Source organism: Vulpes vulpes, chromosome 10 (assembly GCF_048418805.1).
Source record: "Vulpes vulpes isolate BD-2025 chromosome 10, VulVul3, whole genome shotgun sequence".
NCBI lineage: Eukaryota > Metazoa > Chordata > Mammalia > Carnivora > Canidae > Vulpes > Vulpes vulpes.
Window position 1 is genome coordinate 18,625,575 of NC_132789.1, and position 26,300 is coordinate 18,651,874.

Sequence of the window (26,300 nt, forward strand, 5' to 3'; positions counted from 1 at the left end):
CTTACAAAACGGAAGTTCAAAGTATTGCTAAGCAATGTGAATTCTGGAAAACAGACATATGTATTACTTAAACATGTTTTCAGACACTCAAAGTTTCAAACTTTGTAACCGTTATGAATAAACAGGCTTTAAAAAAAGTCTCCACTTTTAAATAGCTAAAAGAGTAGAATATAGCCATCCATTATTTATGTCCTCGAGAATTGCCTTAAATCCTTTTGAAACAAGGCAGACTACAAATAAATAAATAAACAGTGGAGGGGGTTTTTGAATGCAGGATCTCTAGTTATCTAAACTTGATACTTATATTCCTGGAAGACCAAAATAATTTCAGGAGTTAGAAAATACCTCACATAGGGTGTAAGAAAATACTTATAAATGTTTTACAAAATACCTTTTAAAATCATTTATTCCCAACCAGAGAAAGCATATAGTATCACTCTACATTTTAAGAACACTTTCTGTTGCAAGAACACATCTTAACCAGTAGTTCTGAAGATATATTTTAAGATTTGTTTAGTCTTGATTTTTAAATGCAGTAATTCAAGAATGCCATCATGTCAGATCCACAGAATGGTGATTTTGTGGCTGTGTTGTTTAAAAAAAAAAAAATGTCCAGACATCTGTTCTTGAAGGTCTAGATTTAAACTTTTTTTTTTTTTTTTTTTTTTTTAATTCTTGCTGCTGGGCATTTCACAGACTAAGATGAACATATGTTTCTGGCCAACACTAAGTATTCAGCTGCAAGATTCCCACCAGGCAGGCCCCAAAGTATAACCTCAGGTAGAACCAAGAGTGGTCCTGGGATCAGAGTTGCCAACTGGCCTGACAGGTGTGTGTGTCCATGCCAGGACTGCCAGCGCCTGTGCCGGGCCAGTGGGGCCCAGGAGGGGGTCATGGCCCTATCAGTATCCAGTCTGTCCTCTGCCACTGGAGTGTGATTGTAAATTGTTCTTGGTGACATACACAATCACACCCCACCCCCCTTAAGACTGAAAAGTCATGAATTATTCAGGAGGTGGCATTTTGAAGCTCGTCTGTTTAGCTATGCAAAATCAGCCCAGCCCTTGGGAGATGGGAGACAGGGTGTAGGCAGTTATAAGGGCTCAGTCTTGGGGGTTTCTAAGCTGCCTGGAAGGACAAGAGAAGACGAGGGGAGCAGACTCACCCTGAGCCCTGCAGTTCCTCCAGATTGGATGCATTCCATTCAGAGCCCTGGGGGACAGATCACACAAACCCCCGTGAGTGTCACATGTCAGCCTCAGAGCTGCTTAGGGGATGTACGGTGTAGGCTAGTCCTGGAGGGGGGGCAGATGGTTATTTCATGGCCATTGGCCTCAGACAACGGACAGAACTGAAAGAAGCCACTAGAAAAGCAGGTTCCCGAGGCATTCCCAGCGTCGTCAGCCAGAGTGGAAGGCCCTGGCTGCCCCCTGGCCTTTGTGAAACAGCAAAACCTATATCCCCTCTCACCACTACTTCCTTTCCTAAGGCTCTAGCAGGTCCTGTCACCAGAGGCAGTGACTTCCAGCTTCCCACTCGGGAGAGGGCACTTTCACACAACACTCATTTAAAGCAGGAGTTGCCTACATTTTGGGGGAAGTATTTTTCAAAGCTCCCACCCTTTGACCCAGCCGTTCCACCTACAAACAGCTGCCCCAAGGAAACGCCCAGAATTCGCACGCAGATTTACGCACAAGGATATTTATGGTTATGTGCAACGACAAACAATGGGGACAATTCAGAGGACCAACAAGAAATTAGTAAAATAAATGATGACGAAGGCACACGATGGGGCAATTAAAAACAAATCCTACTTTTGGTGGCTGTTTAAAGACACAGGGAAATGCCACATAATGAAAACAATTTAAAAAGAGAAAACAGGATATAAAACTATGTAAAGAGAAAAAAATAAAAAATAAAACTATGTAAAGAGTATGAGTCTTTCTTTTTCTATTTTTAAGAAGCTCTATAGACAAAAAGAAAAAAAATCCCAGAAGATAGGAAAATAAATATACTAAAATAATAACAATGACTACGCCTAGATTTATGAAATGGGAATGCTTTTTGCTTTCTTCTCTAGGGTTACTTGTTTTTCTGAACCTTCCATAACATGTTTTAATTTAATGCCTTTTAAAGTATATTAAAAAACAAACCCTCCATTTCTGAGCTTACTGGGAACACAGAGGGGGAAAAGCAAAGAAAGAGCTATCATGTCACTCTGTGGCAATGCAAATGACAGAGTCACGAAGAGCAAAAGACCCCCCTGAGTTTCCCTAAAAACTTCCTTTCTCAGGGGGTAGACCCCTCAGGACACACAGATTGCAGGGGGCCCAATGGAGCTGACAAGTATGGGTGCTAGCTGCATTTTCATGTGGGAGGGAGAGGCTCAAACATAAAAATTCCTTTAGTATCTCTCATGGAAAAAGTGACATAAAGCACCGAACCACACTGAAAAAAATAACAAAAGCTCAGTAAGTCTGTGAGCATCCTCTTGCTGTGATCACCACCTAGTGGAGAGACAGCCTGCCTTCTGTTGTTTCCACTAGGAAAAACCACCAACTTCCCAGACAGATTAGAGCCCAGTGCTGCCAGACGGCTTTTGAGACACAGGCTTCAAATCGACACACTCACAGACGTTTTAATATAAATGTTAAATATATATATATGTATACACACACATATATACATATATACGGATTAATACATAAATACATTAAAAATATATATGTTATATATATATTTATTTAACATACTAAGTACATATTATGACACATGGATCTGGAGAACTAGTAATTAATTCTTGTGGGCAGGAAACAAAACTGTTCATGCCTTCAGCAGCAAATTCACTTCCTCCACTTTCCCAGGAAGTGACTTCTGCTGTAACAATGGTTGCCATGTATTAGTGCCTACAGAAACTGCACTCAGTGCGTTAAATGTGTCTTTTACTTAATCCTCGTGATCATTCCACATGCTATAGAATGAAGGAGAAAAAGAAAAGACCCGGTTACATGGCTGCTTAGGCTGGGGAGTGGGAACTTGGCCCTGGTGGGTCTAATTTTCTTCACACTGTATTGCTTCTCTAATTTTAGTAACATGCTTTCCTCTATAGTCTCTCTGAGAGACTGAGAACTAGCCAGTTGCCTTCTATGGAGATTTATAGCATTAAGAGAATCTGAGCAAGAGATGGAGGTAGGGAGAATCCACAAAACCCAACCCCCTGGTGGTGCTCCTGGGGCCTGTCCATTTGATGGGCCTGGGAACAGTGCACGGAGTAGCCATGCGGACAGAGAGAGGGGAAGAAGCTGTGTTTTGGGGGATCGGTCTGTCTTCCCTACTGTTTCTCACATCTCGGCAATGCCAAGGCAAATTCTGGGTTTTGGTGAGAACTGGGGTTCTGAGCCCTCAAACCACGTGGAGAAACTTGGACGGGGCCTCTGTGTTAGTGACTGTAGACCAAGGATGGAGAGAGTCTGAGAACTGCCGACGTGGCCTATGCCAGAGAGCCTTCAAACAATTCCCCACAGCTCAACTGGGAGCCACATCTCAGACATCTGGCTTGAGAGCAAACTAGGGCAGGCCAGAGGAAGGGGATCAAAGATAGGAGTTCCCAGAACAGCCAGGATTGAGGTTCCAGCAACACAAATTCTCTCCCTCTCTCTGACTTTGCTGCAAACTTCAAACAATCAAGGTTTGTTGATTTATGTTCCCCCAACCAGACCCTGCCGTGCGCTGTGCTTCTTACAAGATAAAGGTGGTCGAAGATAAGGGAGGGCTTGTCCATCTGTCCCAAGATAAGGAGCATCTCATTGTCTATGAATTCCTTAAATTCTTTCAAGTTACAGTTCATCTGCGTCTCCAATTCATTACGGATCTGTGGAGTGGAAAACAGCAGGAAAAAGTGATTTGTCACAAAGCAAAATGACAGTGGTCCACCTCCAAAGAGGTCAAGTCACAACTTCAACTGCGGTGGTTTTCAAAAAAGGTGTTTTGTTGGTGTTGCGGTTTGTTTTTTTACCCCATAGTAAGCACACATGCAGGTGATAGGGATGCAGGCCCCACAGCCTCAAAGTCAGTCTGACTGGGAAAAGCTGATTATTTTATATAAAGAGGCTAATTCACATGGGATCTCTTCTACTCAGTTAAGGCACTTATATATATATTTTTTTAATTTTTATTTATTTATGATAGTCACAGAGAGAGAGAGAGAGAGAGGCAGAGACACAGGCAGAGGGAGAAGCAGGCTCCATACACGGGGAGCCTGACGTGGGATTCGATCCCGGGTCTCCAGGATCGCGCCCTGGGCCAAAGGCAGGCGCCAAACCGCTGCGCCACCCAGGGATCCCAAGGCACTTATATTTTTACGATTAAATATCAAATATATGGGACGCCTGAGTGGCTCAGCGGTTGAGCGTCTGCCTTCAGCCCAGGGCATGATCCTGGAGTCCTGGGATTGAGTCCCACATCAGGCGCCCTGCACGGAGCCTGCTTCTCCCTCTGCCTGTGTCTCTGCCTCTCTCTGTGTCTCTCATGAATAAATAAAAAATTTTTTAAAAAATCAAATATATCACAGGCAACACATACTGTTAGTTTCATCTTGCTTTGGGAGGCATCATAATATGATTTTTTTAATGTGTATTAACTAACAAAAAGATGATATATGGCTTTTTTTAAAAAAAGATTTTATTTATTTACTCATGAGAAACAGAGAGACAGAGAGGTAGAGACACAGGCAGAGGGAGAAGCAGGCTCCGTGCAGGGAGCCCAACGTGGGACTCTATTCCGGGACTCCAGGATCAGGCCCTGGGCTGAAGGCGGCGCTAAACCACTGAGCCACCTGGGCTGCCCTGATATATGGGTTTTTTTAACGGCCCTTTCAAGCCCTTATATCTGCCTAGTTTAAGCTACCATAATAATTCATTGCATTCCTTGAACCAGAAGCAACTGAAAAAAGAAAAGTGATCCAGAAAAATTTTGAAGGCACAATAGAAGGCAGTCCAGAGTTGGTAACTTGCTGGTAAGTGATAATCCTGAAATAAGAAACAAGAGTTTGCTGTATCTCAGTAAAACACAACGTAGAGGAAAGGACACTAACAGAAAAACGTGTCTCGATGCAATCCATTACAATCCACAGGTCTCGTGAAATTATCACCAAAGGTCTTGCAGGTTCAGAGAGATTAGGAAATTTGCTCAAGGCCCCATGGCCAGTAAGCAGCATAGCTGGATCCAAACTAGAGTCAGACTCTAAAGCCTGCGCTCTCTCTGCTAAGCCCTGCAGGGGGAAAAAGCCTCTAAGGAAGGCCTCTCTGTGCTTTGGGCAACAGGATAAATGAACACTGTGTGACCTCTGGCCTACTAAGGGAAGAGGTCTCTTACTTCTTTTGAGGTCACATTTTCTAGATCCTGGCTCATCATGATGCTCCGGAGCTTGGCTTTGATAAGGCGCTCAGTCCTTTCCCCTTCGGTTGGCCTGGAAAGAAATGACATTCAGTAAGTCGCAGAATGACAAAGAGCCTAAGATCAGTGTTTACAGAAACACCAGATGCTCTCAGGCTACACAGAACATGGCCTGGACTCAGAGAGCTACCTTCTTGGTGTGCATGTTTTTGGGAGGAGGGAAAAGGGACAGAGTGGTCCTGCTCTGTGTCTGGAACTTCCATGGGAGCCCACAGAGTGGTGAGCAGATGGAGAGCATAAAATAATGGCTGGAAAGCATATTCCTTGTGCAGATCTGCAGAGAATCAGGCTCTCAGGACAAGACGCTGGGAGCACCAGAGTAACGTCCACCCACCACCTTCCAGACCCTTCTGTCTCTGTCTGAACATGTCTGGGGGTGGGGATATAACTGTGTCTAGAGGCAGTCCATAGTCCCAACTATGTCCGGTTCCCATTATCTTCTTCTTACATGGAGAATCTGTGTTACCCTGTAACTGCTACCCATCAGCCCCTGGTTCTACACAGACCAGGATTAATTCTTCCACGGAGGTCCCTTTTATATATTCAAAGGCAACTATCATTCTCCCCAACCCTCTCATCATTTGGGGCCTCACAAAATGTGGCTTCCGGTCCTCTCCTCATTCAGGCTGACCTCTCTGCCCATAGTCCTTGTAACACAGTCCCAGAGGGACACACATGAGTCTAGGGGAGGAGGATCCTGACCAAGATAGAAGCAGAGAGCCATTTTCTTTTTCTGGACCTAGACTTTCACTTATGCAGCCTCAGGATGCATGAGCTCTGCCGGTGGCCACACGACATAAGCCACGTGATTCACTGTTGCAGCCTCTCAGGCAGGCTGCCTTTGGCCAGCATTGAGGCAGTCGTGTTTGGGGATCCCAGGATGAGGGATGTATAATACTCCTAAGAACAGAGGAAAAGGCTTTGGGAATTAAGTCTCTGGCCACGTGGAGAGGAAGGGCTAGATCCCAGAACACTGCCCAAGAGCCGGTGACACACGTGGGTCCCACTTTCCTTTGAGAAGCTGATGGGCATTGTGGAGCTGCTCCCCAGAGATGCACGCACCCCCAAATCTGTCTCTAGCTTCACAAGTGGGGTGGCAGTCACGGATTCTTCTCTAAGCTAAACATTATCCGTGGGCAGTAGGTTAGGAGTCCCCACTTGGAATGCTGGTCCTGGGCAGGCAACCCTCAATCAAGAGCTACAGGGAAGTGTGACTTCATGCGACTTAGGGACTGGCCCAGCACAGGGGTGGGCAAGGGTGAAGGCGAGGCAGCACTGCACTTACTTGTCCACAAACAGGGCCGGGGAGTCAGGCCGTGTGGACTCCAGGTCCTGCATGGCGTTCCACTCGTTGATGCAGCTCTGATCGGAGCTGATGCAGCTTTCGTAGTAGGCAGCCCAGATGAGAGCCACGCCCCCAGGGAAGTAGTTGTGTCTCCGAGCCACTTCACAGGCCTTGTGAAGGACCTGCAGGGCAGACCTAGGGTAAGGACGGGGACAGGATCAGGCCTGGGGAGGCACAGAGAGTGCTAGGCTTTTACCTCAACACGGGGGAGTGGAGAACGGGGCAGGGTGATCCCTCAAGGACTCACTATAGGAGTTGGGAGTTGCTGTGTGTATAAGGTAACGTGGGGAACACAAGGCGGCCCAAAACCTCCAGGCTGCCAGGTCACAGAGCTAGTCTCTGACATGTGCTTCAAGCCCGAGGGTGGACAAGGATAGCCGTCACCATTCCCAACAAGGACACAGAACAAACTTCATAACCCTCCCACCCAGGCTGGCTCACGTGTCACTTCGCACTCCATCAATGAACTCCCAAGAATTCAGACTGACTTGTGAGGCTGTGGGTACCTTGAACACAGGAACCACTGCCAAGCCCAGCGAGTGGGAGGAAAGAGTCTAACTTGTGGCAGACACGCTTTACTGCGTTCTGAATAACTTATTTTTCTTAATTTATTTATTCATAAGAGACACAAAGAGAGAGAGAGAATGGCAGAGACACAGGCAGAGGGAGAAGCAGGCTCTATGCAGAGAGCCCGATGTGGGACACGATCCAGGGACTCCAGGATCACGCCCTGAGCCGAAGGCAGGCACTCAACTGCTGAGCCACCCAGTTGTCCCTGAATAACTTACTTCTTATGACCTTTTCCCATCACTGTTCTAACAGCTCTGAAGCTTACATCTCTTAGGGAAATAAGTGCTAGGAATTCACATTAATAGAGAAACAAGATGTACAAGAGGTTTGGGAAGGAAGCATGAGGCAGAAAGAACAACATGGAAAATGTGTATGGTAATGCTCAGCTTAGTCATCTTTTTTTTTCTTTTACAAAAATTTAGTTTTTCTTTCTTTTAAATAAAAACTTGTTTTTTTACAAAACTTTCTCAGTGAATGGGGTGACCCATGCATGGATGAAAGGTGGAATGGGAAGCCCTGGAGGGAGCTAGAGTCCTTGGGCCTGAAGGGCTCACCAGCGGTATGAAAACCACTGCCGTCCGCCGCACGCGTTCCACTCAGGCACAGCTGTCCTAGCGCTACCCTGCTTGGGGGAACAGGCTTGAGCTGCGTATTTACTAAATTTAGTGTTGCTCCTGAAGGTTTGGAAAATGTGTGGGCCTACTTTCTATTTGCCTGTAGAGAAAGAGGTAAGAAATGATCCAGGGGCACAGGAAACCTCTGGGACATCACGAGAATTCTGATTTTGTGATCTTTTCCCAGAAGGAGCCTGAATTGAGGGCAGTGTAGAGTGACAGACGAGGTCAAAATGCAGTGCCGTACTGACTTATGGCCCAGGGGAGAATTCTGCCTGAGTCTCGCCATTTCAGAGAACAAAGTGCATGAAACACTGGGTAGAACCCTTCTCATCATACACCACCAGCTTTCCCCTGAGCCTCTTCCAGATTACTGGAGAGAAAGAGAGAGAGAGACTGTCGTGTTGTGTTCACTACAGGAGTACTTAGTGCAGCAGTTCAAGGAGGAGGAAGGCTCTCAGGTGTGTGTGTCAGGTTTGGAGAAGCACCTGACCTATATGACTCGTGGCTACCTCATCCCCAAAGCAGAGTGTGCAGGAGCCCCCCCACCCCACACACACACAGGCCCTGTACCCTGCATCCCGTAGCAAGGCACCTGTGAGAACATGCTCCCTGTGCTCTCTGGTACAACACGCCACTCGGTGTGGGTTACGGCCACCTCCCCCCACGAGCATAGGAATCATATATGTTGTATGCCTTCTCAGATGCCCAGTGCCTGGCAGAGGGGGCATTCGTGGGGCATTCCAATCATGGCACAAACTGAGCACGAGCCAAGTATAAAGAATACCAAATTCACACTGGCATCAAGTTTGGACAACAGGAACCGTAGATACATAAGAAAAATACACTTCAACAATGAAAAAAAATTAGAAACTGGCTGAAGGAACTGAGTAGACTTTTCTCCAAAGGTGATGTACAAATGGCCAATAAACACGTAAAGAGATGCCCAGTATTAATCAGTTGGGGAAATCCAGATCAAAACTGCAGTGATACCATTTCACACCCATTAAGAGGGCTATAATGAAAACTAAGTAACTGGCAGGCACTGGTGAGGACATGGAGAAACTGGAACTCTTGTGCACGGCTGGTGGGACGCGAAATGGCGCGAGAGTCTGGCGTGCGGAAAACAGTTTCAGTTCCTCAAAAAATTAAACATATGATTAACCGTATGCTCTAGAAATTCCACTTCTAGATACATGCACAAAAGAATTGAAAGCAGGGAGATCCCTGGGTGGCTCAGCGGTTCAGCGTCTGCCTTTGGCTCAGGGCATGATCCTAGAGTCCCAGGATCAAGTCCCACATCAGGCTCCCTGCATGGAGCCTGCTTCTTCCTCTGCCTGTGTCTCTGCCTCTCTCTGTGTGTCTCTCATGAATAAATAAATTAAAAATCTTAATAAAAAAAAAGAACTGAAAGCAGAGGCTCCAACAGACACTTCGTTCACCCATATTCACAGCAGCCCCAAGCACAAGAGCCAAGAGGTGGAAATAACCCAAATGTCCACCAACAGATGACAGGCTACATAACAGTCTATGACCACAGACTCGAATAACACTCAGCCTCAGAAAGAATTCTGCTACAAGGTACGATACGAACAAACCTTGAAAACACTGCGATTTGTGACACCAGTCAGACACAGAAAGGTACATTGCATATGATTCCCCCTATATGAGGGATCTGGGGTAGACAAACTCATAGAGACAGAACAGAGAACAGAGGTTAACCAGGGCCTAGCCTGGGAGGGGTGGGCTGGGGGTGTGCGGACTTAGTGTTTAATGGGATGACAAGAAAGTTCTAGAAATGGATAGTGATGTTTGCTCATCATGGAGGTACACTGAATTGCACATTTATAAAATGGTTAACACGGTACACGGTATGTTATGTGTCTTTTGCCACATACACAAAAATAAATGCACCTAAAAGAGCTTCAAAGTTGAAGGGGTTTTTTCAGTTCATGCTGGCAGCTAGAAAAGTATTTCTAAGGTGATAAAAGTCCCTAAAAGCACACTTACCACATGGCCTGCACGGATACAGGCTTGAAGACGTGCATCCGTCCTGCTGTGCTGACACTGAATCCCCTGAGATGAAAAACAAATGAGATAGCAGCCCCTGCAACCACACCACCATGAGATGACAGGGCAGGCCCACCAAGGACACCCTCAGGACAAGGGTGGCTCATGCTTTCTGAGAAGGGAATACAGGCCTGCTGCACGGAACAAGGAAGAAAGGGAAAAGAAGTGTTCTCAAATCTGGAAGATTTGTTTTTATTTTTAAAAAAGATTTTATTTTTATGTATTCATTTTATTTATTCGAGAGAGCCTGCACATGCGCACAAGGGGGAGGGGCAGAGGGAGAGGGAGAAGCAGGCTCCCCACTGAGCAGGAAGCCTGATGTGGGACTCGATCTCAGGACCCTGGGATCATGACCTGAGCCGAAGGCAGATGCTTAATCATCTGAGCCACTCAGGTGCTCCGAAGACTTGTTTTTAATCCAGCTATTCAAGTCTATCAAAAACACAGACCCTGGCAAAGGCAACACCATTATTTGACACCATCTTGTTCACGTTCCTGAGACCATCCCAGCTCTCTCGCTACTTCTTGCCCCACAAATCCCACCCACTATTCTTGTAACTGCATAGGAAATATAGTCACGGTTGGCAAAATCTGAAGAAGGAAAAAATATAACCATAACCCTATCTCTTCAAAAAAATAAAAATCACATTTTAATTTCTCTCCTCCAATTCTATCTATGAGGCAACATAACTTGCATCTCAGTGGAGAGACAACTTGTATTAAGCTCCTTCCACTCAGGGCAGAACCCATGTATTTCTCCTGGAAGCAAATGTATGTGGAACCCAGATGGCTCTTCGTCTCGTTTACCTGCCCAGGCCCAATGGAAGGGTTCTTCCTCTGCAGCCCCCAGAGAGGCCCCTGACATGTTGCCATTGTCTGCCTCTCCCTGCACCCCCGTGGCTGTGAGGTCCCACTGTGTCCTTCCCGACCGTGAACTTGCAGTGACCAGCTCCCCAAGGAGGGCACGTACTGAACACTCATTTAACACATCAAGGTAAGTGAGTGAATGTCAGCTGCCTGCTGTTCTTAAACTTTGCACAGCAGCACATCTCCTGCAAACACACATCCATTGATACTTCACGACCCAAACTCCCTTGTACAGTGTCCCAAATAGCCCTGTTCTTGTGTGGCTCACTGGAGGGAATACTGTTTCTCCTGCTGTAATACGCGAGTCACACATGTGACTCTGCTCCTAATCATTCTCCAACGGTGCTCAGACCAACTTGGGTTTCAAAGTCTATAGTGGAAGAATCTTTTACGGAGATCTCCTTACCCATCTCCATCGAGGTGGATTATTGTGTCGCTCCACAGCCGGAGAACCATCCCAATGGTGCAGCTTTTACTGTTCAGGAGGAAAGACAAGTAGCCCAGTCAGGGTCCACCCACTTGTGCACCCTCTTCCCTGTCTTTAACCAGCCTGTCCAGCTTGCAGAAGAGAACTACCCCCTGACCTGGGACAGGCTGCTGGGTATGTATCTGGGAGAAGCTGTGTAGGGACCACTTGCCACTAAATTCTAAGAGACATGAGCCTGCAATGGACCGACCAGAGGCAGTCACCAACAACTTCTACCTGGAGATGGTCACAGACTCTGACCCTACCAAAGTATGAATGAAGCTCCGTAAACACCAGGTCTCAGCTGTGGCTCTCAGGGGGCAGGGAGCAAGAGGCTGACTACATGCCCACACTGCAGCAGGGGGTATAGCCACCGATGGCTGGCACACTCCTGGCACAGGGCCATATGCACTCCAAGGGAAACAGGCGAAAGGTGGCAGCCAACCAGGCCTCTTGTCCTAGGGTGGCGAGGGTGGGGAGCGTGCCAACATCACTGCTAGAGTTCATTTCTAGGCCTCTGCTGCTGTACCTTTTGTACAGCTGCATTGTAAAAACTAGTTTAATCTGCTTTTATTTTGCTCACACTAACAGTGAAATGATACTTAATGACTTTGGAGATAGGCTCCACTGAAAAACATGGAGGGACAGAAAGGGACTTTATCAGAGGGTTATTCAGATTATTATGAAAATTCTCCTGGCATTTAAGAGTCTGCTCTGAGAGACTACTGTGACTGCCAAGGCAGGATCCTACAGCCTCCAGGGATCTTGAATGTACACCTCTACTACCACTTAGCAACACCCCAGGGAGTAATGTGACGCCTAGGACTGCAGACAGGGGGCCCTGAGCTCACAGACCCCCCCTTCCTCCAGAGCACTGGCGACCATGCAGGATTCTTTCTACCCTCTGCTACTCTGTCCGTGGGGAAGGGAGCTGCAAGGCCTTCAGGTCAAATTAGACTAAGTCTTTTGTGTTAGGCCAATTCTCTGGCCCTACCCGTACACTCCTACCCATTCTCGATGGGCTAATTATATTTCCTTTGTACAGCTGCAAGATAAAATTAATGCTGGGACCTGCAGAGCTCTGGAGCTACTTGGCTGTGTCAGTGCCCGGGAGGGCGAGCAGGGGGCCCCTTCACAGCTCAAAACCAACATGCTGAAAGCCCAGGGCAGAGGGCTCACTGGGAACATGTGGCTGGGACTGGAAGACTCATCCCCTTTTAGCACTGCCCACACCAGGGACTAGTAATGAGGAAAGAAGATAGAATAGGTAGCTACAAGGAGCACCAGACTGGCCCTTCCAGGGCAGGCAGAGATGAACTGTGTATTAAACAGGGTGGCATCTCAACTGGCCTCCACTAACTGCAGAGATGGGAGATGGGGATGAGCCTAGAGAGCACTGCGTGTGTGGGGCTAAGTGGAGGACTGCCACTCAGGCTCCCAACCTGCAGTCAAAAGAGCATGAACAGGGACCATGCATGACCTGACTACAAAAACTCAGCAAATTCCCTAATGTTCCCTTACCTGCCATTTTGTGAGTTTCTAGTAGTCCCATCATGACTGCAGCAAAATTTCTACAGTGAAGGAGGGCATGTATGCTTACATGTAGGGGAAACAGGGATACCCAGTCAAGGAAATGGGGTCTTTCAGAGGAAGAATGACCTTGAAGGATAAAGTGGGTAGCAGTGGCTATGGGAGAAGAAAGTTTCCGAGGAAAACTGAAACAGGAGCAACAGAGGAGCCAGCTGGGCGGGCGTGGGGACTCAAGGGCTAAGCAGGAGAAAGCCCTGGCCCGAGGCATGCCATGAAAGTCCTTCACAGACTGCAAGGTACCAGCAAAGGCAGCACAGCTATACAGGCTCACGGCACTCCGAGTGCTCCCAAATCCCAAGGAATGACACAAGATGGAACCTGGGGGTGACTGCTCGGCTGCTCGGGTCTCCCTAGGCTGCGTGTGCAGATGGGCAGCTGTGGAAGAGAAGCTGTGAGCCCACAGGGCCAGTCACTGTCCCAGCGTCCTCCCTTCTAACTCGGCACCTGCCTGTCCTCTTGCCGGAACCCCTGCAAGTGCCTGCTGTGGGCAAGACTCATCTCTCCCTTCATTTTTTTTTTTTTTTTAAATAAAAAAAGCAAAATCTTATGTCAGGAATTTAAAAAAACAAGCCTATCATGCTTTCAGCAGATCAAAAGCTTCCCTAAGGACCAGGACTTTGTTTTTCAGCCAAGGACAAATAAAAGTGCCTGGTGCTCCACCAGTGGGTGCCCAGGCTGCTGCCTCCTTATGCCTGGGCAGGTAGGCCCGCCATTCAGACCCAACACGAGGAAGGGCCACTTAGTTCTCATTCTCCTCTGACCACCTGCTCACCCTCTGCAGCCCATCGAATCACTTCCCCAACCACAAGACGCCTGTACCAGCCTTGGGGCTGGCACCTGCACACAGGCCTGTCCACTCCAGCTGGGAAGGACGACTTGAAGTGCATGAGTACCTATCTGATGGAGATCACGACCTCCAGACTACGAGGCTGGAGAGCAGAAGCCAGGCTGGAGAGCAGAAGCCAGGCTGGAGAGCAGAAGCCAGATGCTCTTACTCACTCTGTAGGGCACCAGGCACACAGGAAGTGCTAACAAGTACAGATGGTTGAGTATGAGTGAATTCACGAACAACAGAGTGTAGAGGTGAGCCACCACACATGGATGTGTGAGGTCTACACTGGCAGGGCTGCCATAAAAGCCCCAATTCAGAGGTCCTGCTTAGCTAGTAGGATGGCCCTGGGATAATCACACTGACCTCTTGAGCTGCATTCCTCATCTGTAAAACATGAATCAGGGCTACCTACTCCACAGGGCAGTTTAAGGGTTCAATGAGAGGTTGAGGACCCATTGTGGCAACTGCCCTGTGCTTTCCCACGGAAGGATCAGAGAGGGCCGGCAGGAGGGGCAGACCTCCTCTCAACTCCGACAGTTTGGGCAGAGACGATGGGCATATCCCACAGGGAGGAATCCCGCTCAGGGCCAGGGTGCTACAGGAATGGACCACACAAGGTAAAGAAAGCCTCTGCTCTGGAAGGAACAACGAAAGGCTGGTTGATCGTTGGAAAAGCAAATATAACTGCATCATTATTTTACACTAAACACCTCTGTGCTTCACAACCACACCGACAGTGGCCCAAAACACAGAGGACAGAGGTCAGCCCATTTCCCAGAGTACCTGCCTGGGGGTACCTGACACGGAGTACTGGGCCCTCTAGTCTTTTTTTTTTTTTTTTTTTAAGATTTTATTTAGCCACAGACATCAGCTCACACATCTCTCCCTAAGTATGCCACACAAAACTTTCTTATGATGCCATCCTGTACCAGGAAGGCCATAAAAGAAACATCCTCCCTCTTTCCTCGTGGACTTGTTAACCAGCAATGAAGCCTTGGTCCCTTGTAACAGCAGCTCTCTCACGGGAACATGACAAGACCACAAGCTGCCACACCATTCACTGCTTCGGTGGCTTTTCCTTTCCTGCCATCAATTCTGCCCACGACACCTTCTAATGTACCTCCTGCCCCGTCCCTGCTGCCCACTTGCCCTATAAGACATGGTTAGCCACCACATGCTGCAGAAGGCCTCTGGCTTGCTCCATCCGAGCCCACCCAACTCCTGAGCTTCCACAACCCCCTGAGCATCTCCCCATCACCAAGCCCGGTGCCCCACCATCTGATCATGGCTCCTTCCTCGCTCAGCTTAGAGGCTCTCGGAGGTGGACAACTGCATATGGCTGCCTCTTTGTGTTCCTGGCCCATTGCCGCATACATAAGAGAAAGCACACACTTTCCTCAGTGGAGGAGCCTAACTTAATAAAGATGATAAATAAAGGGAGCCTAACTTAATCCAGGGTCTGCAATGATCTCACGCACATTCGTTTACTCTAGAGGTAAGAAGAGCCGTTCACCCTCATTTCACACACATAATAGGGTCTATGATATAACTGACTTGAACTCCAGTTATTGGGAAATTCCAAACCTCTCTTCAAGCATCTGACCAAGCACCTGTCAACAAATACTTGGGAATCTATTTGGGATAGTGATACCGGATTAAGGCGCTTGATACGATGCCTATCAACCACATACTTCTACATGGGCCTGTCCCTGCTTTATGTGACTGGCTTCTGCTTGTCCTTAGGTGTTCACCTGTCACTGTCACTTCCTTCAGGAAGCCCTCCTGGCCAAGGTACTCTCTTCTATGGCTCCCCACCCCCCGCCCCGCCACAGCAACCCAGTGGTAAACCTCTAAGCTCAGTGTAATTTGTCTATCCTCTCAGTAGACCCTGAGCTGAGAGTAGAGACTGATCTACACAGCACCAGGCATGCAAGAGCTACAAGGGTGCATTGTACTGTTCTGTTCTGCATGCCTGGTCACCCCCACCACTGACCCCGACCCATTCTACCAGCATCTCCCACAGATACTGAACCACGGAAAACTTTCTTCAGCATCAGCCCATGTCCCCACCGCAGAAGGGAAGCACCACCCCACCAGACTCACCTTTCCTTACTGGAAAAGTCGACGCCCAGCAAGATACTCTCCTCCGTGTCCTGGCGCCCGCTGCTGTCCACCACCACCATGTACCGCACCCGTTCCGCCCAGGCGCTCTCCAAGCGCACAGCCTAGACAGGCAAAGACGCTCTCACTGGGCTGCCTTTCCAGGTGGTGGCCCCTTCTGGCACCAAACCAACATCAAGGACTTTTGTTTTCTATCTTTCCCCCTGTGAGTTCAGGAATTAAGATGAGATTCTTAAGAGGAGGAGCCACGTCTGGTTTATATCCATGAACAAGGGACAGTGCTTGGCTCTGAGGAGACCAAAGTTGGTCAAATGGGTGAACAGGTAAAATCCAGAGAATGAAGCTCTCAACCTAGCATAGACCAACATGGACACCTAGAAAAACTTGCCACTCTCATCTCTTCTTACCAGCCTGATCCGATCTTCACATCGCAGAAGGTTGATCATTACTTGAAGATGTTGAGGCAAATCACCTGTTGGACCAATGAAGAAAGTTTGAAAAGGTCACCCACACACCTTCTAGGCAGAAACCTGCAAGATCTTGGCTGACGGTAAGGGTCTGGGTGAAGACCTCAGTCAAAATCCCTCCAGTTCCACCACAAGACAACCATCAGAGACTAAGAGGCTCCATTTCTGTTACTTCACTCCTAAATGTTGCCTGAGGATGGGGAGATCTAGTTGGTGGCCACGTTTTTAGAAGTTGCTTTTATAGCCTAAGATGTGGGGTGCCTGGGTGGCTCAGCTGGTGGGGCATCAGACTCTTGATTTCGGCTAGGGTCATAATCTCAGGGTGGGGGGATTGAGCCCCATCTGGGGCTCTGTGCTCAGCATGGTGTCTGCTTAAAATTCTCTCTCTCTCTCTCATTCTGCCCCATCCCCCACTCATGTGCCTCAGAACTTGGCTCCCTTGACAACCACTATGATCAACATCCACAGCAAGACCTCTGTGCCTGACCACACTGTCTGGTCCTTGTACTGCTGAGTCTTTGTGGCATTTGCCTACTCTGTGAAGTCCAGGGACTGGGGGATGGCAGGTGACATGACTGGGGCCCAGGCCTACATGTCCACCACCAAGTGCTTACACATCTGGGCTCTCGTCTTGGGCCTCCTTCTGATCATTATGTTCATCATTATTTCTGCCCACTAGCCCACTGATGATCATCCAAGCAATTTCAGAGGTCATAAAATGTTATGAAGGCTACTAGTAGCTGCCCATGCCTAAGGCTTTCACCTCTTTTCACAGCAGTTTATATACACATCAGTCTACAACTGAATTCTATAAAGCATTATTACTTTATAAGGAAGGAACAGAATTATCTTTAAAAAACGTTATCCTGGGATGCCTGGGTGGCTCAGCATTTAAGGGTCTGTCTTCAACTCAGGGAATGATACTGGGGTCCCAGGATCAAGTCCCACATCAGGCTCTCTGCATGGAGCCTGCTTCTCCCTCTGCCTATGTCTCTGCTTCTTCTCTTGTCTCTCATGAATAAATAAAATCTTAAAAAAAAAAAAAAAAAAAAAAAAACACGTTATCCTATAGGTCCCAACTGGAATCCTGGAAGGATCAATATACTGTATTCATTCCTTTTGCAAAACCATCTTTTATTTATTTATTTATTTATTTATTTATTTATTTTTATTTATTTATTTATTTATTTATGCATGAGAGACAGAGAGAGAGAGAGAGAGGCAGAGACACAGGCAGAGGGAGAAGCAGGCCCCATGCAGGGAGCCCAACACAGGACTCGATCCTGGGTCACTAGGATCACGCCCTGGGCTGAAGGTGGTGCTAAACCGCTGAGCCACTGGGGCTGCCCTCAAAAGCATCTTTTAAATTTTAGGTCAGGTTGATATACGATGTCCAAATTGTACCTATTGCCTCCAAGAGGACCCAGGGTGTTGGAAGCTTGCCCCTCTCGTCTTGTTCTCTCCATGACAGCATGGTGCAAGACACCCCTCATTGCCACTGCTTTCCCTAAGGAATACTTGGCAGATGACGGTTCACATTTCAGGAAGACACGGAGTTCCTCGTTCCCCTGCCTCTACCCAACAGCACACAATTACCTCAGCTGGGTCTGGGCTCGCCTGCACCCCACCACCATCCACTCTGAGTCACAGAAGCACACAGATGAAAGCAAAAAGAAGCCCCTTTGTCTGCTGAGTGCCAATGAAAGGGACATTTTCACACAGATAGGCTCCTTTCAGTGGGATTGCTTGTGGAGATGTGGAATTGCTGACTGACATAACTCCCGACTGCGGTCTGGCATCCACACACCGCCTCTATATGTTGAAGTGTTCACTCAGCACTTGAGAAAAGAGCAGAGACTAGAAGCCCGAAGGAGAGGCCCTAGCAAGAGTCTCAGATTGGAGACTGGTTGAAATGACCTGAATGATTTCTGCATGGGCAGAATTAACCCTCACTTGTACTCAGCTCTGCAGGATTACTACCGGGACTGTGGGCCATCCAGGGCTCTTGACAGTGATTCTAGAAAAACAGGAATTGACATAAAGTCCAGTCTGTGCCTGCCCTAGGATCATTTCCTGAGAGCCTGGGACAGTCACCATACCATCCCTCTGCTTTTTTTTTTTTCCCCTCCGCTTTTCTGAGTTCATCAGCTATTCCAGTCCTCAGGGGCAGAAGAGCCACGAGGCCTACAGCTTTCTTCTTACTCTCTGATATGTTCCAGAGATGCACAAACCAGCCTGACTTATGGTTTTTACATGGCTTTGCACTCACTTCCCCAAGTTCCACACACTATGAAAACACTGTTTGAATCAGAGGATGGAGACACTAAATACAAAGGGTGAACAAAGCTGGAGCATTCACTTTGCTGTGTTAAGACACAAACAATGGTTAAATTCCTGACAGGACAGAACCATTAGAGATTCAAGAAAGAAGGTTCTGTTTGTAGTACTACTGTACTCGAAATCATTGTAGTAATAATCAGAGCTCCCTTACACAGAGGGATTACCCCCATGAGGAGGTAAACAGGTTCTGTGCACAGTTTTTTTTTTTTTTTTTTTTTTTTTTAAGTAGGCTCCAAACCCAGCATGGAGCCCAACATGGGGCTGGAACTCATAACCCTGAGATCAAGACATGAGCTGAGATCAGGAGTTGGACGTTTAACCAGCTGATCCACCAGGTGCCTCTACATGCATACACTTTAAATTCTGTCCTGAGGTACTGCTATTTGATGCCTATTGTGAGGATTGGGCAACTGAGGCTCAGAAGTCAACTGTGACTGCTCGGTAAGGTATAGGACTGGGATCAGAAGCCAGGTCTGTCTTGCTCCAAAACACATATTCTTGCCCCACACTCCACTGCCTCCCTATGCAGAACTGTTTTCTGAGCCGAAAACAAACTTAAATCTTGATCCCTGATTTGTATGTAAAAATACTGACTGATCCCTGGTGTTTGCTGTAAACTGTAAGACACGAAATTCTAACCAAGGCACTCAGATCCAAAATGAGGCTAAATGACTTGAGGTGAGAGAACATGATCACAGTGACAAGAAAGCTGGCCCCAACTGCTGGCTGCTTTCACCTGCTGTTGTTCTAAGGGCCAGAGGCCTCTCCGGATCACAATGAGAGAGGCGCTGCTCATCCAAGAAGTGCCTGCAGAGGCTACAGACCTATTATAAAGATTCGCTTGTATGGGATGTCTTCTGGTTCCTCTTTTCAAATTGCCTTTGGTTTCAGAGTCAAGTCACCTAAGAAAACCAGTCTCTTTTACTATAGAGACATTTCTTATTTATGTGTGGTTGGACCTAAATGGACCCAAAGTGGGTCTGATCTCCACTTTATCACTTCTACTTCCAAAACACAAATCCATCGTTAAATAATAAAGACTTCCCACCCCAATCCCTGACAAAGACTTGTAAAGAAATTCTCCAAATGAGAGTTTTCCAAATGCTCAGAGAAATGACCAGAGTCCTTAGGGAAAGTACATGGCATCCCAAGGGTGGTTATTTTCAAGGGGACAACATCTGGCTATCACATGTTCTGGTGCATTTGTTTAAAAAAAAAAAAAAAAATCATACCATAACTTAAAATCTGCAGTTAACTGATGAACTGTGAGTGGGAAATCTTTACATCCAAACAGAACACTGCTGACTGCCTTACTTCTTCCATAGACACACAGTCCAAGAGCACTACTTCTCAGTGCTAGCTGGAAAACATGTATGACTTACCTGCTCTAGAAAAGAGCTTCTACTTTGCACCAGGCATGATAAGCCTGTGTTCCACTATTTTCTCTGGCCTTGACAGTCAGCAAATTGTTTACTACCAGTAATGGAAGGGAAGGTTCCTCCATTGCACAGCAAAGAAGTTCTAAGGTAAGAACCTCAATTTACCTGCATGCTTGTGGGGATGCTGAAGACTTCGCTGGCTTTGAGGGCTGTTTCCCTGCTGTAAGAAGAGGGCTGCTCCTTTCACCATGAAAAAGCTCTCACTTAAGCTGGGAAGAATAAAACCAAACACAGTCAGTCTGGAATTCAGAGAGGAAAAGGGGTGAAGACACACAGCAGAGGAAAAGCTTTAGTGTGGACAATGCACATGGGACAAAACAGCTTTTAGGATCATTTCCCACTGCACTCTTCCCGCATCTTTGCTATGAGCTTCCTGCCGGAGAGTCTGTGATGAACTCATGCTTTGGCTAAAACACCCAAGGTTCTTTGGGCTCTTGCAAGGTTGGAGCCCCTTCCTGCAGGATACTGTACAGGATCTCCCTGTAACACATCTTCCGAAAATAGAGAGCAACTCTCTGAATTTTACGAATTTTTCACGTTCTTGCTGTGGAATCTTTATGACTCCCTGACTTACAACTTCAGCGATCTCAGTTCCTTTCCTTGATGGAATATTAAGAAGAGGAAGTTATACTTTCACTATTTGTTTGCATCTTAACAAAAGCCGGACCTGGTGATTTAACTTGGTCAAGGTTACCATGTCACTACTCCAATAAAAAACCTCCAGTTATAACGGATGCCTGGGTGGCTCAGCAGTTAAGTGCATCTGCCTTCGACTCCTGGGCATGATCCTGGAGTCCCAGGATTGAGCCTCATATGGGGCTCGCAGCATGGAGCCTGCTTCTCTCTCTGCCTGTGTCTCTGCCTCTCTGTGTGTCTCTCTCATGAATAAATAAATAAATAAAATCTTAAAAAAAAAAAAAAACCCTCCAGTTGACACCATGAATTTCTCAGCAGAATGAACTTTTCAGTTTTTGTTATTTTAAACTAGCAATAAAATAACATTTACATTCAATATATAACACAAGAAGTCACAATGTAAGTTTCAAAAATTTCATGATTTGGCTATCAAAAAAATCTTTAGCTTACACAAAAATCAAGACTATATAAACTGACAGGCTGTATGTAGCTACTAGTTATGACCAATTATTCAAAAATAATGTTAATGCTGAGAATCACCCATTAAATGCACTAAAACTGTTAACAGTGTTCTTTGGTGAAGGGCTGGACCACCTATGATTATCTTCTTTCTGCTTCTTGGTATCTTCCAAATTTTCTATACTGAGCAAATATTAGCTTGTTAAAAGGATCATCTTTTTGATTTTCAGAGTAAGGGAAGATATATACTCTACATTATAATGAAAAAGCATTTTAGTTCTACTAATTTTGTGAAAGATCACAGTTCACAATAAAGGGAACTGTAAAACTCATTAAATCTCGAGCCACCAATTCACATATTAATGATTTGAAGGGAAAAATCTCCAAGAAAAAGCAGCACTTTTTGTGTGCATTTAACAGAAAGCAAAATCGATTCCTGACGGAAATACAGGGTCAGTTTCTGTAAATATAAAAAAAGCAACATCACCTTCTCCCCCAATGTCTAACATTAGCAGTTAAATGTTCTAACCCCTGGAATAAAAACCTCTGTTAAGTCTCACATGCAATTCTAGGTGCTGAGAAAACTCACCACATTGAACTCAGCAGCTTCTGGAATCAGAAAAACAGTGATCTTGTATAATATGAAGTCCACAATAAAATCTGTGACTTCTGCTGGTTGAATCCTCACGCCAACAATAGTGATGCTTCTCAAATACCCAATGGTAAGGCTGAAAAGGCTGCCTCTCTTATTTGGGCCTCTGAGTTACTGACAGTTTTGTAGATTTCATTTACCAATCCTTTATATCCGTACAGCTTTTCTTCACTTAGTAACCCCAACCATGCTGCCAAACCATCCTCTCCACTCTACCTGCTTTATGTTTGTGTTGCCAGTTTTAAGAGCTGGGAAGCCCAGGACTATAGGTACTGAAAAAGGGGGTGCCCAGCTGGCTCAGCTAGTAGAAGCCTGTGACTCTTGATCTCAGGGTTTTGAGTTCAAACCTCATGCTGGGCGTAGAGATTACTTAAAAATAAAATCTTAAAAAAAAAATACTGAGGGGACACCTGGGTGGCTCAGTCAGGTCAAGCATCTGACTCTTGATTTTGGCTTAGGTCGTGATCTCAGGATCACAAGATGAAGCCTTGTGTTGGCTCCATGCTGGGCGTGGAGCCTGCTTAAGATTCTCTCCTTCAAAAAAAAGAAAAAAAAAAAGATTCTCTCCTTCACTGTCCTCTCTCCCCACAAAAAAAGAAAAAGGGAAAAGGAAAAAAAAAAAATCCCTATTGACCAGAAGCCTGAACACTCTGGAAACAGCCAGCCATTAACAGTGACCTTTGCCTTGAAAATCATGGGCAAAAATTCCCCTTGGTTTCCCTTACATTTCCTTTGGGGAAAAAAAAAAAAGAGAACAATGCAAAAAAGAATAGGCTGGTTTTACCCCGTGATTGCTTACAAGGCCAGTTTCTCCTCTGTGTTCCTGTGACTGATAAAGAATGAGAGTCCCCCATCTACACATGAAGTCAGGGCCCATGTGGACTGCGCCCTGGAACACTGCCTCTGCCCTCAGGGCAATCAGGCACAAGCGTTTACTGTAAAGAGCTACAGGGAAGCCCACAAAGCACATTATCTGCCCCAGGCTTGTGAGCCCGCCCTGCGTCTGGGGAGGCAGTAAGCAGATACAGCATGAGAGTAACCGCATATGGGGCCAAGAGGCTGTGAAACATGGGCAGTCATAGGATTTATGAAAACAAAATGTAGATACTCTGAGCTCACTCTAGGCCTTGAGCCTCACACACCTTCTGGGTGGCTGAGGAGAACACCGTTTCCCCTCCAGTACCCCCTAACCCCTGCTGCCAAGGCTCCATGAGGGTTCTCTGTGCCTGGTTTCTAACACAGCAAAGCATGGTACCGTGATTTGCCAGTCTTGGGGTACTGCCATGGGGATGTCCTTTAAGAAATCCATTTTGGGGGGGGAGCACCTGGGTGGCTCAGTTGGTTGGTTAAGTGTGTGCCTTTGGCTCAGGTCATGATCCCAGGGTCCTAGGATGAACCCCCCCACATCGGGCTCCCTGCTCAGCAGGGAGTCTGCTTCTCCCTTCCCCTCTGCTTCCCCCACCCACCCTGCCCCAGCTCCGATCATTCTCTCTCAAATAAATAAAATCTTTAAAAAGAAAAAAAGAGTCCATTTTGGGGATGGCACACTCACTCTACTAGGTTCTTGGAGCAAGGAAATACAGACCCACAAACCACACCTCCCCGCTAAAGAAAAACCAGCCTTCTCTCCCAAAATGCTTGTGTCTTTAAAAAGTGTGTGACTGAAGTTCCAGAAAAGTTAGACCTAGACAAATAAAACTGAACTGTTTTCCTCCAGTGCTTTAAGAAAAATCTTGCTAGGAGAGTAAAAACAAGTTCAGCCTGGGCCCTCCCTGCCCCCGCCCCAAAGCTTTTATCTCTGCAATACAAATATGTTCTCAGACACTGGTCACCGCCCAGTTCGGGAGAGGACAAAAGATTAGGGTTTTCTACCGGCACTAAGGACAGATGAAAACCTCCAACGATGCTCCTCAAAACACCCCAGCCCTCCAAGCATAATCAGCCAGTGTCATCCAGAAATCGATACGTGGTAGGAAGAGAGAGATCAGGTGGGGATACGTACTAATTTGGGCTGGAAACCTCTGAAGAGTGCAAGTTGTGAGCCGGCTGAAGGGAGACGCAGAAGTCAGTGAAATAAAACAGGTTCATGACAGCTGGCTTCACATCTTTAACTGCTCCTAAGCTCCTGCTTCGCACTCCCTCCGGAGAACGATCAAAGGGAAGGAAGGGGCCTGAGTCCTCTGGCAGACAGGCAGGCAGGCAGGCAGGCAGGCAGGAATCCTCAGCTCCGGATGATGTTCCCACCCAGAGAGCGAATGGCCCTTGTGGGACTCTTGTCTTCCCCTGATATTTGGGTTTAAAAAGGCCCTTGTCCCTGCATATCCAGATGAAAGAGGGCCATTCAGAGGGAGCAAAACAGCTGAAGTTCCTCTAATCACTTTACTCCTACGGCTTTTTGCAGGCCTTAGGAACAAGCACCAGGGTGTGTAGAAAATTGTGAGGGAAAACAGCTGGCCACCAAAGAACAAGTCCCGAAGCAGTGAGGACCCCATTCTGGTTGAAATTGACAGACTGAAGGACTCCTATTTCTGTCAAATCGCCACCCATTCACCCTACGGTGTACGTGGGCAGCTAGTCGTCAAAGCATTTTGCATCCTGAAAATTCTTCAGTCATGCTAATCACTGCCTGAGGAGGCAAAGTGGGGGGAGAATCCAGGTAGAGGGAACTGCAGGTGCACACACAGGAGGGACTCTGAGAACCACAGGCTCGGGGTGCCGGCCAGGGCTGGCTGCAAAGGTAAAGCAGGTCCCGGTCCCCAAGAGTTTGGCACAAGACCCTGAAACCCGCAGAGCAGAAGCCAGTGGGCACTATGTTTTCAGCGCTTCTTTTGGCCCATGAAAGAAATTAAAGCCACAAATAGCCACATGCAAGGCAGAATGGAAATAAGCACCCAAAGGAAGGAGACCTGCTGGTGTTCGGAAGAAGGAAGGGGAAAGCATCTAACTGGTGGGTTTGGAATACTTGGTGAAGGAGGGAACACTGCACAGACTCCTGGCGAGGCCTCATCTGGAAGCTTCTCCCAGCTTCTAAAGGATAAATTAATCCTCACAAGAGGATTAAGTGGGACACATACTACAATTATTCTGCAGTGGAGGAAACTACAGCTTGCCCAGGAGCATAATAATAATCTTTACAAGTTGGGACTAGACCCAAATGTCTCTGGTCCACACCCAGCTTCATAAGCCCTAGAGTGCCCATCGTCCCTATGAGTCCCGAATGAGAATCAGAGCCATTACCCTGATGTCACCTCTGTCCCTGCCTGCCCCCGTGGCTAACTGCAGGGTGGCTGCTTTGCTTACGCTAAAGCAAATGTCACTGAGAAGTCAGAATAGGGTCCGCAGCCCCTTTTTCCCCAGCAGATGAAAGCTTCATGCGAAGGAAGAACAGCAGACATGATTCAGGGAAACAGGACTCCAGGAGAAGACTTGGCATCAGAGCTCTCCCACCAGCCCTGGGGATGGGCAGGAGGCCTAGGGGGACCACCACCGCAATCACCCTGCCCACTGCCTCCACCACAAGCCGTGGGGCGGGACATGATATCTGGTCCTTGTGTACTAAATGGGAATCTGGAGGAGTTCTGTGGGCAGCACAGCCATGCTGGTCAAGCTTCTGGGCAGGCTTCCTATCAACAGCACTGTCATCTGCGGAGTGCCTGCCATGTGGCAGAAGACTGTGCCAGGTACGCAGCTACACCGTGGTGTCCAGCTCCCACAGCTCTGTAGGCCAGGTTTCATTTTTTCCAAATGACAAATGAAGGAAGCCGGTCAAACTCCTGAAACACAGTCTCTAGGGACAACCTTATTTTTACCCAACTCCTTTAGTGGTTCTGGGGCATACTGGGCTTTAAGAAAATAAAAGGCAGTGGACTGGGAATCCCTATTCCTGGGCTCTCATTTATGTGCTACCACACATTTGTTCTGATATTCACTTACAGGGTTCTGTTCATCTTCAACAGCCAAATATCTGCAGGCAGAGGAGTACCATGTGAAGCCAAGCCTGCCCAAGTGTCGATAAAGGTAAAAATAATCAACCGCTTTAAGGAATGGGTCTATGTTCGGGTGGCTTGGGTGTGTGCTAAGTCACTCAGAAACACAATTCCTTGAAAAACGGAAATGTGAGGTTTAGAAACACCATACCACAGAATAATATACTACTGCCCGATTCCCAACTCTGGCTATACATCTGAAAAACGTATAATACTTCTAAAACACAGTCATGCCCAGGTCCGGCCTCGGCCGATTCTAATGCAAAACATCTGCAGTAAGTCCAGGCATCTGCTTTTTAAGAAGTTCTGGAAGCTTTGCTCCTGATGCAGTTAGAACCCCTGAACTTCATAACAGAAGACACAGAAAACTGGCTTCTGACATGGATGTCACA

The 26,300-nt window shown here is 47.0% G+C and overlaps 1 protein-coding gene across 5 annotated transcripts in view; it reads right to left on the reverse strand.

Annotated features, from left to right (window-relative positions):
* Positions 1 to 26,300, reverse strand: part of SSH1 (slingshot protein phosphatase 1) — a 60,862-nt gene that overhangs the window by 13,494 nt on the left and 21,068 nt on the right. For 2 of the 5 annotated variants that reach the window (XM_072723016.1, XM_025986654.2), the window contains exons 3-11: positions 20,281 to 20,384; positions 16,337 to 16,401; positions 15,912 to 16,033; positions 11,327 to 11,395; positions 9,994 to 10,059; positions 6,740 to 6,934; positions 5,374 to 5,467; positions 3,743 to 3,871; positions 1,166 to 1,212 (exon numbers count right to left, since the gene is read on the reverse strand). In XM_072723016.1, the coding sequence (XP_072579117.1) occupies positions 1,166 to 1,212; positions 3,743 to 3,871; positions 5,374 to 5,467; positions 6,740 to 6,934; positions 9,994 to 10,059; positions 11,327 to 11,395; positions 15,912 to 16,033; positions 16,337 to 16,401; positions 20,281 to 20,384 (891 nt within the window). Of the gene's footprint in view, positions 1 to 1,165; positions 1,213 to 3,742; positions 3,872 to 5,373; positions 5,468 to 6,739; positions 6,935 to 9,993; positions 10,060 to 11,326; positions 11,396 to 15,911; positions 16,133 to 16,336; positions 16,402 to 20,280; positions 20,385 to 23,924; positions 24,190 to 26,300 lie in introns of those variants that run through there. The other 3 variants (XM_025986653.2, XM_072723018.1, XM_072723017.1) reach the window with 3 other exon arrangements.